General features: G+C 40.2%; 1 protein-coding gene across 2 annotated transcripts in view; it reads right to left on the bottom strand.

Moving 5' to 3' along the window:
• Positions 1–2,316: 2,316 nt before the first annotated feature.
• Positions 2,317–10,973, bottom strand: part of RAB11FIP3 (RAB11 family interacting protein 3) — a 164,926-nt gene continuing 156,269 nt past the window's right edge. For both annotated transcript variants that reach the window (XM_051968944.1, XM_051968953.1), the window contains 4 exons: positions 10,085–10,222; positions 9,204–9,359; positions 8,101–8,241; positions 2,317–5,696 (listed from right to left, as the gene is read on the bottom strand). In XM_051968944.1, coding sequence (XP_051824904.1) covers positions 5,583–5,696; positions 8,101–8,241; positions 9,204–9,359; positions 10,085–10,222 — 549 coding nt within the window. In that variant the 3' untranslated portion in view covers positions 2,317–5,582. The remainder of the gene's footprint in view (positions 5,697–8,100; positions 8,242–9,203; positions 9,360–10,084; positions 10,223–10,973) is intronic.

Raw genomic sequence — 10,973 nt, 5'->3', positions numbered from 1 at the left:
TTAAATTTAAAAAAATTATCAAAGCTTTTTACTTACAAAACATATGCATGGTAATTTTTCAGCAATGACCCTTGCAAAACTTTGTTCCAACTTTTCCCATCCTTTCCCCCACCCTCTCTCCTTGATGGATGTTAAATTATCATAGTGTTTTTCAAGAAAGAAAAGTATTGCCTTCCACATTGGTCCAAACAGACATCTGTTGACAGTACTGGGGCCTATAAAGTCTTAAGGAGGATGGAGAAAAAAATAAATGGCTTGGATCCTAATTTTTTGTGTGCTGGACCCCTTCGGCAATCTGATGAAATCTATGGACCCTTTATCTGAAAAAAATGTTTTAAAATGATTTTTCTCTAGTTCACTTCAAATTGACCCAGGATGTAATTTGAATATTGCTTTCCTCAAGTGGCTATGCATTGATATGTCAAAAGCAATCAAAACATTCAGTGTAGAACCACAACATGTTTTCAAAAATAAAATATTTGTGACCATAAAAAGTGTCACATGAATTTGTGATTCAGTTTTCCTTTATTGAAACTGGTTTCAGTGAGAACCACGGTTGCAATGGATTCAACAAACATACCTGTGGTCTCAACATAAAAAGCACCATATTGGCCAGATATGTTCCATCTAGATCAACTTTCTCATATAAAGACTTAAAAACTTTTCTCCCAATCATAATTTGCTCTCCATCACTTTGTATGTTTTTTTTTAATATTTACACTCATATTTTTAAATAGGCAGTAATATTCCATGGAATACCACAATTTATCAAATCATCTTCCAGTGGTTGGATATTATAGGTTTTTTTCTTTTAAAGCAATTTCTTTCTCATCATTAAAAGTAAAGAAACTATGAATATAAAAAATAAGAATATTAAAGTACACAGGATTACAAAGGAAGCCAATTGTATTAAAAAAGTTATCAAATATTATTGCTTAGTTATTTGTGTCTGATTCTTTGTGATTTCATTTAGAGGTTTTTTGGCAAATACTGGAGTAGTTTGCCATTTCCTTCTCCAGCTCATTTTACAGGTGAGGAAACTAAGGTAAACAAGAGTGAAATGACTTTCCCAGGGTCCAGTAAATATCTGAGGCTAAATTTGAACTCAGGAAATGAGTCTTCCAGGTTCCAAGCCTAGTGCTCTTTCCACTGTAAAATCTGGCTGCCCTATCAAAATATAGATTTTTTCAAAATGTTCTGACTCCAGGTTTAAAATCCTTAACCTAGAGAAAACTCTGTCAGATGTAATTATGTCACTCCATGGAAGTCAGGCTGTTGTGAAGCTCCCTCTTCTCTGCCCCTTACAAGCTTCCCAATGAGTTATGTTGCAGCAGGCATGGCTACCTTTTCATTGTAGTGATGTGTTCACAGGGGCAAATGAAACAAAATAAAAATAATGTTCAATGAGTTCTCAATAGAAAAATTAAGACCCTGCCTTTGAAAGGATCTGCCCCATTCACTCACCATTCTGACTGCAAACCCAGAACTTTTTCTAAGACCTGTACCCAACTCCCATTATCAAATTACATTTTGTTTAATCAAGTGGACAGTCACATGTCATGGCACAAGCCACCACATGCCATCACATCACATGCAACTTCATGTCACCTCACACAGCACATCGTGTGTTACAATGTGTTATATGGCATCAAGCTGTGTGTAAAAATACCAAAATCTTCAATAACATAGCTGCAATAAAATCACTGATATGTTGACCTCATATTCTATTGTTCATTCAACCAATAACTGTATCTTTTATTTCACAGTGCAAAGCTTCAGAGTTGGAGAAATGCTTTTCATCTAGTCTCATTTACTATCATTGTTGTTTATAACAACTATCATTTATATAACATTTTTGTTAAGGGCTAAGATTCATAAAGAGCTTTATGTAATCCCATTTGATGTTCACACAACCCTTGTGATGAACTGTTAACACCACAGAATTAGAATTGGTAGAAAAATTAGAATCCATCCAACCCTTAATTTTCCAGAGAAGCAAACTGAGGCCCAGGGAGATTAAAGAAATTGCCCAGGATCGTGCCTGAGCAGATCTTGCACCTGTCTTTTGGAAAGTGAGGGTGAGGCGCTTCGTACCTAAAAGGACTCTACCAGCAAGAGCTGCTCATTCTCTGGAGAAGCAGGGCGGTTTGAGACTAAGGAGCTGGAGGAGTTGAGTCCCCTCTGGGGGCAGGACTGCTATTGTCACCTTTGGAATCAGAGAACTAGGGGAGAACAAGCCAGCTGGACACTAGCCACACCATGCACACATACACAGTCACCCACTTCCCCCCAGAGAAGACGAGAAGGGCCCAGCCATTGACGGTAACAGCTTTTAATCGGACAGGAATTGGTGCATCATTGAAGACCACAATGGTCACCTTTTCTTCGGCATTCCTTTCACATACAGGGGCCCAGGAACTTCATCTGGAAGCCATTTTCCATGGGGGGGGGGGGAAGGAGCGGGGATAGGAGGTTAAAGCATTGTCAGTGGTCAAGTCAGTGCTTTATTTTTTGTTTGTTTGTTTGTTTGCTTGTTGGTTTTTGCTTTGTCTTGAAACTTTTTTTTTTTTCCCGGCGAGTCATATTTACATTTACAGTACCTCTTAGTGATCAACAGAAAACAAAAAGGCTGTGTGTCACAGGGATACATTACCCCAAGTGGAGAAAGGCTGAGCTTCAATATTTATATATTTATACATATATATATATATATATTATATATTTAATGTGTATACACAGATACAGTTTTCTCTCTTGAAAGTATTAAAAAATTGATCAACCTTCAGTCTATAAAAAATACCTACTCTACAAGATAGAAAAATCTTTCTTCCCAGTATATACTGATTTACACCCAAAGCTTTTCCAAAAATGTACGAGGCAACATCTTAAATCTTGGTGGGAAAAAAGGGGGTATGCACACATATCCATACTCACAGGAGGGGTAAATAGTGATAGGGAACAGGACAAGTTTGTGAAAGAGAAAAAGAGGCCTCATATCCCAGTGCTCAGATTCAGGACTAAGTGTTTTTGGTCTCCCTTGTGGAGTCTGGGGAATACACCTTGTGGATTCTCCAGGGGGAGAAGCAAAGCAGCAGGTGATCTGATGGCAAGCTCACCAAAAAATCTTAGAAATCTGGAAGCACAATCCAGGCCAAGTTAGTGGCAGAGAGATGGGGAAAGGGGAGCTGGGGAGGGAATGGATAGGAAGAAGAGAAATGGAAGGGACCCAAGAAAGGAAGAACTCAGGGGAGGGGAAATTTTTTTAAAAGTACATTTCACAAATATTCGGGGATGACATTTTTTCCATTCAACTTTTGCCTTTGGAATACCACTGTCAATGACTCCCAGTCACCCAGCACTTTCTAAGACAGGGATTTGATCAACTCTGGTCTCTCCACTCCTCTTGCCAAAAGACATACCATGGTGAAGGAACAAGCTATTCTTAAAAAACAAGAACAAAACCCAATGACATGGTGGATGAGTGGTAAGGCAACCCAGTTCAGAAAGCTGATCTGCCTTATGGCACCTTAAAGTGATTAACATGAAGCCAAGAATGGTCCACACTTCTCCTGTGGTGCAGATGTAGAAAATTCCCATGTTCATACTGAAAAAACACTATGTAAATTAGACATGGGTGTGTTCCCCAAAACAGCAGTGGCTGTGGTTATCCAACAAGCAGCAGGATAATTATACACACTAGCCATTGCTTCTTCAAGGTATGTGTCAATGCTGTCCTAAGCTGGGAGGCTGGTGTTTTATCATTTGAGTATGCAGATACTCAAAAGTCAAAATACGATCTTAAAAGCCAGCCACTTTCATTTAAGAGGGAATCCCAGATGACCCTCTCCGAGTCTTTTTTGTATTTAAAAAACAACTGAGCCATGATTAATACCAAAGTGTCCAATGTTAAGGGAAATCTACTCTCCTAAATATCTGAAGTTAATTTCAATAAATTATCTTCCCATTATCATCAATCCACTGGAATGTTGGATAAGGCTGAATCTCTAATGTTCCTGTTGTCCAGGGAATATCAAGGTACTTATAGTACTCAAACCAGTAGAATGGAGGTACTTTCAAAAAGAACTAAAAACCAAAAGCCTATTTTCTCAACTGATTTTGAGAGGAATACAAGCTTCATATCATAGAAATAGTGAAGGTGATTTTTCTGTATAGTTTCAAAATAATACTAACAGAGCCTGCCCCAAAAGGATTATTGCAATAAGCCACACCTGCCCCCGAAGATCTCAGCTACCAGAGCTTGGAAGGATTCCTGACCAAGTGCCGATAATCCTTGAATCCTAAACTTAAAACCGACTCCTGAAGATCCTCATGATAACGTTTCTTTGTCTACACTACAGCAAGGGACAGGGTGAGGCAGAATCTTGGCTAAGGTGCAGCGTGCCCAATTTTTGCTGTGAAATGCATGCCTGAGCAATTCTAAGGCTACATGGGCAAAGGGAAGGCTGGGAAAGGAATTGGGAGGGGGAATCTGCTACCAATCTGAATCCAATAGAAGTAAACTAAGCCTAACTCTCCTCAATTCTATCTCAAGAGAAAAAAAAAAGGCCATTCACAAGAGTTCATAACCACATTTCTATTTTAACCCACTATTCTGTCCTCCCTTCTAATATCCTTTAGTCACCTATAAATCAGTCTCATCCATCTCCTTTATGGTTACAATCATATTTGTTCAAAGCAGAGAAAAAGAAGCTGGGTATCCAGCTGCAAACATGCTTTTATATCTGGTGTGAAATAAAATCAACTTGACTTCAAATAGGAACAGCCTGGATCATGTGTATCCCAGATGGGTTCACAAAGTGTAACAATGCATGTTTGAAGAAGTTTTAACAGCTTCCTTTCCCTTTTACTCTGCTAAAAATCAGCTAGTCATTTTTTGGGAGCATTCCATGAAGTGTAGAGGCAGAAGCCAAGCAAGGCTTAAGGGAGGAAACTACCTGCACAAGCACCTTAAGAGCACTGAGTCAAAACACAATTTACCTGCAGACCTGCCTGAGCATCACCCATGAGGGAGACTGGGACCAAAAGAGCTGGATAGAAGCATAAGCATTTCAGAATTAAAATGGGCTTTGAGGGAGATTCATAGTGGATTGATTAGCTGGAGTCAGAAGGAATCTAACTAGTCTATCTAATATGGCGAGATACTTGGAGAACCTTTCTCTCTCAAGATTGAAAGGAATCTGCCAGAATAAAAGTGGAGAATCAAATCACACTCATAGAATCACTGCCTATTTCTCTAACCTTGTACTCAGACGGTTCCACTGGCAAGGAGGCAGTTTTCTTCCTCCTTCCCATTTTTCCATCTTCCCCCAGCTTCTTGTTCTGCTCAACTACATTCCCTTGCACCCTGCTAAGTCAAGTCAGGGTAGTACCCCAAACCAAAGCTGTATCTGCTTTTTTCTCAATTGCTCTGGGCTGGTTCAGGCAATGGGATGGGATCCTCCTTGCCCCTTGATGGAGATGAGACCTTAGTGGTCTAGAGAGCTTAGCAGGGTCTCCTGAAGCTCAGAGCAGCAAGGTCACACCAGGTCACCAGGATTGGAGGGGCAGCGTATTTCATTCCTTTACTTCACTTCTAAGATAGAGGGGTTTGTTTCCATGATCGCCACAATGATTCTGTCAATATAGTCCTGGAGACGGAAGTTGATCTCTTCCTGTTTTTGAATTGCCTCCATCAGCTGTAGGGAAAATGAAGAAGCAGATTACTATGAGCCTGGGTTTTTCATGCTGGGGGACCAGGTTGTGACCCACAGTAGGTCACAGAGGATTTCAGAGGAGTTAGTGAAGTTATGGAGGTCACTGTGACACTAGGCTCAGTCTATCTTCCCTTCTCCTCAGGCCTTCCTTGTCTCTGCCTACAAAGGCTTCCTCGACTATAGAGCTTAAAGCTGTGAAATGCGGCTGACAACATTAATTATAATAGTTCTTATGTATATAGCACTTCAGGGTTTACAATGCATTTTACATTCATTAACAGAGTTGATTCTCAGAATAACTATGAGGAAGCTATTATAAGTATTATTAATCCCATTTTAAAAACCAGACCCATGATTTAATCGGTAGAGAGAACTTCCAGTGAAGAACATAGGTTGGCAACTGTTCTGTGATTTCTCATCTTGATACTGGAGATTCAGTGACTTGCCCAATGTCACATAGGCAGTAGGGGTCAGAGGCAGGATTGAACCCAGGTCCTCCTGACTCAAGTTTAGCTTTCTCTCCACTAATCCATATTGCTTCTCCTGATTTTATAGACAAGGAAACCAAAGTTGGGAAAGACCCAAAGTGCCTGTGGTCACATAATTAGTAAGTGTCCAAGGTCGGATTTTTAGCATAGTATCCATGGCTCCAAGTCCAGAAACTTCTCTGTCTCTATGAGGTCTCTGAGATTCGGGGAGGAGTTTTGGAAAGAGTGGTGAAGGAGAGAAGTTTTATTGGATTAAAAATGTTAAGGAACCCTTCACATAGGTCATTCTAAATTATCCTCAAAGCATTTAACTATCTTTCTTTCTCTAGTACACACATATATTCAATAACGGTGTTCATGGCTAACCAAAATGATCATAATTTATTTGGCTTTAAGATAACTTCTCATCTCAAACTCAGTGGAAATCTGACTATGATGATGACAAAGAAGTCTTTGGAATTCCCATTCACGTTGATATTCCTGAGAAGTTTGGGGAAATACAGTTTGGAAACTGTTGGCATGAGAGGCCCAAAGTGGCCACATAGCATCCTCATCCATTCCTGCAGTTTTATTTATGCTGCCTTTTTTCTTCTTCAATGGTTACACCATCAACAATACTGGAAAGCAGCCAGAAATGTAGGAAATATAAAAAAAGGAAATGGGAACTGGTGACTTTTAACCTACCGTCTCCAAAGGTCATGTCCTGAAGACACCTTAGATTCAATGAGTCGACAATGAACTCACTGTGTCCCCCTGAAGCTGTTATTCTCCACTCCTTACTCTTTTAGCCCCAATCTATCTGTGGCAAGGCCTCTAGATTTTAGCTAATACTTTTCCTCTTTCCTGACACCCACCCTCCTGGTGCAAGGTCCTCGTTCCCTTATCTCTGGACTAGACCGGTTGTCTCTTTGCTACAACTCTTTGCCGCATTCCAGGCCATGTCAAGCTGATCTCCCATGATTTAGGTCTGACCATGTCATCCACTATCTCCTACTCAATAAGCTTCAGCGGCCCCTGCCACTTCCAGGATAAAACACACAATCCTCTTCTCTTTTTGGTGTCCAAAGCCCTTCACAACTTGCCCCTCTTCTATTTTTCTCATCTTCATACACCTCATGCTGCCATTCTCCCCGCCCCTCCCCCCGCCATCATCTGGTGACACTTGTCTTCTTGCTGTTCAATGACTGGGACCCTTAATCTTCCCACCACAGGGGCTGGCCATCCCCTACTCCTGGAGTGCTCTCCCTCCTCATGTCTGCTTCCTAGCTTCCTTCAAATCTTTCCATCAAAATCGCATCTTTTAAAGGACCCCAAACTCTGTTGAGTATCTCCAATTTATCCTGTTGCTTTTTTGTCTATGACACAGTTGCTTGCATGTGTCACCCCCATTAGACTGCTCCAGGCAGGGATTGTCTTTTATTTTCCTTTTTATTACCCACAAGGAGCAATGCCTGGCACGCAGTAGGCACTTAATAAATGTTTACTGATGATGATTTTCAGGTAATTCTACTAGTTCCCACATAAATGAAAGACCAAGACAAACTGCACCTAAGGTCATATCACAAATTAAGCGGGACACCCACTAGACTCAAAACCAGGATTACAAACACCATCATCTAATTCTCAACAATCTTAGTTGTTTCATGGGAATGAATGTGAGGTCTCCTAATGAGTGGAGGCAGCAAGAGGTGGATCTGCAAGGGCCAAGTCTCGGCCTCCTGTCAAGCATTTATTGGCACTGAAACCTTGGGCAGGTCCTTAATCACCTCATGGGTAAAAGTGAGGGGACCAGCAGAACCATGCCCAGGGTCCACTCCAGGTGGTAGCATGGCTTGATAGGAAGATAAGGGACTTTGGGAGCTGGATCTCCAGGAGTGTTTTTACAACAGATTCACTACCTCATCACGTGAGACAGAGCTGATCTCAGCCGCCAGGGATTCGGAGAAAGAGGCAGAGAAGAGGTTCTTTGCGCCTTGGATGCTGAGGTTTATAATCTGCCCGTTTAACTCATCATTCTGCTCCTTTAGATTCCGATTATCCTGGTTATAAGAAAAACATTAAGCCATCAATCCTGATCCTGACTGTGATACTGAAATCAGTCCCAAAAGCATCTGTAACGCTATGTCCTAGAGAGAAAGAAGTCTTGGGAACTTAATCACTGGATATAGGGCTAGCATAGACATAATTCTTTTGCTGAGCAATTTCCGGGATCTGAGTCAAACATTGTCTAGAGGGAGAAAATTAGTGCTTTCAGAGAGAGAAAGAGACAGAGATAGAGACAGAAACAGGGAATCAGAGATAAAGAAGATACAGAGACAGAGACAGAAATAAAGGTAGAAAAACAAAGACTCAGAGAGAGTTAGAGACAGGGATAGAGAGAAATAAAGAAAGAGGCAAAGAAAAAGACAGAGATGGAGATAGGTACAGAGAGAGACAGAGACAGATTCAGAAAGAGAGAGAGAAATAGAGACAAAGAAAGAGGCAAAGACAGAGACAGATACAGAGAGAGATAGAGAAAGACAAAGGAAGAGACAGAGAGAGAGGGAAAGAGACAGAGAAAGAAAACATACACAGAATAAGAATGAACACCCCAAGTTACTTTACAGAAGTGAATCCTGAGTGAGATCTGCCTAGGTAAAGCTTTCCACAACTCTCCATCTCTTGTTGTCAAAAGGCATGGAAGTCTATATATGAGGAGGAAATACTTTTTTGATAAAAATGGATGGATGGAAGAAGATAAAATCCTGCCTTTGGGTTTACAACTACAGACTTCACGAATGGCACTTTTAGCTTCATAATATTGCTCTTAACTCCTCTTGTGGGACAATGCTGGATCCTTTGCAGAGGTCTCTTCACTACTCTGGAGCACATCTTGGGCACCCATCCTGGAATGTAGGGCTGAAATCACTAGTGGGGAGGCCAAATGAAGACATGAGCTTTTAGTGGAGAGTCCTTCTTGTTTTTGGTGACAAAGTTGTACTTGCCCTGAATGCTCCAATACCTGTTTCAGTCTGCGGATTTCTTGTTCCAGCTCAGTCTCACGTGTCCTGCTATTGTATTCCTGGAGCCCTGTGCTACTGCTCCGGCCTCGTTTTTGCTCAGCTTCAAGCTTAAACAGCTGTAAATGCTCCAACTGTTTCCTGAGATCCTCAATCAGCTGTAAGGCAACCAAAAAGATGAATGGTTCATGGAAGATGGGTCTTTAAAGGCCCTTGGAGGCTTTTCAGAGTGAATTCAAATAAACCTTGACTGGATTTTTCTCTACTCATTTTTGTTTTCAATGTTAAATTTCCAGGGGTGAAAGATAAGTGTCCCTACTTATAGCATACTGAATTGGCTAAATTTAATTCTTTTTTGTATTAAAAGATAAAACATCACAAATTTGAATTAGCTTTAATACCAGTTAACATTATTGACAATGTAAGAAGATACACTGGCGCAGATGCCTGTGCTCCGATTCCTTTTAGGTATATGTAGTACTATTAGTAGGTCATGGCTGATCTCAGATTTGTGCCTGCTGTTTTTTTTTTTTACTAAGTCCACGTCTGGCATTGAAAGGGAAAGATGAGAGCTTGTTTTTAGACCACAGGTATCTGTTGCTGGGATCCTGAAATAGGCAGGGTTCCAACAAAGGAAGAAGCTAGACCTGATAGGTAAAAACAGGAGAAAGGGAGTGGCAACAATACAGGGATAGAAAAACAATTACTAGTCTGGAACTATATGAATCAGCTAAATATCAGTGCCAAAACTATTCCTGCTTCTATTACAGATGACATTCATCACTAGATACTTTACTGATACATCTTGAGGTATTAACATTTCATGTCTGCCAGATTTCATGGAGGCAACATTCACATATGACTTATTCTAGAGTATTTTTACCTCCTGTGTTGACTCCTTGTCTTTCTGAAACTGATGCCTTTCATGACTCAGTTTGTCTCCCATTTTCCTTTTGTTTTCCTGTTCTTCATTCAGTTGAATGGTTAGGTCTTCTATTTCATCCAGCAATTTCTGCTTTTCCTGAAAAACAATGCAAAAGTAAAATCCCATTCCCCACATACCACATTAAAACTTTGAATTTGGTCAAAGTGATCTTCATCTCATCAAACATGAATCTATTTACTGGCCTAGTAGGACGTATCCAATTAGAATTTCTTCATCTTCCCTATTTCCTGGAGATGAGTTCTTGATTAAATTACATCGATGTCTGTGGTATATGAATGTTATGGAATATTATTGTTCTATAAGAAATGACCAGCAGGACGAATACAGAGAGGCTTAGAGAGACTTACATGAACTGATGCTAAGTGAAATGAGAAGAACCAGGAGATCATTATATACTTCAACAACGATACTGTATGAAGATGTATTCTGATGGAAGTGGATTTCTTCGACAAAGAGATCTAACTCAGTTTCAATTGATCAATGATGGACAGAAGCAGCTACACCCAAAGAAAGAACACTGGGAAATGAATGCAAATTATTTGCATTTTTGTTTTTCTTCCCGAGTTATTTTTACCTTCTGCATCCAATTCTCTCTGTGCAACAAGAGAACTGTTCAGTTCTGCAAACATATATTGTATCTAGGATATACTGTGACATATTTAACATATATAGGATTGCTTGCCATCCAGGGGAGGGGGTGGAGGGAGGGAGGGGAAAAATCGGAATAGAAGTGAGTGCAAGGGATAATGTTGTACAAAATTACCCTGGCATGGGTTCTGTCAATAAAAAGTTATTATAAAAATAAAATAAAATAAAATAAAATCCT

Source organism: Antechinus flavipes, chromosome 1, assembly GCF_016432865.1.
Source record: "Antechinus flavipes isolate AdamAnt ecotype Samford, QLD, Australia chromosome 1, AdamAnt_v2, whole genome shotgun sequence".
Taxonomy (NCBI): Eukaryota; Metazoa; Chordata; class Mammalia; order Dasyuromorphia; family Dasyuridae; genus Antechinus; species Antechinus flavipes.
This window is presented reverse-complemented; position numbering and strand designations above follow the sequence as displayed.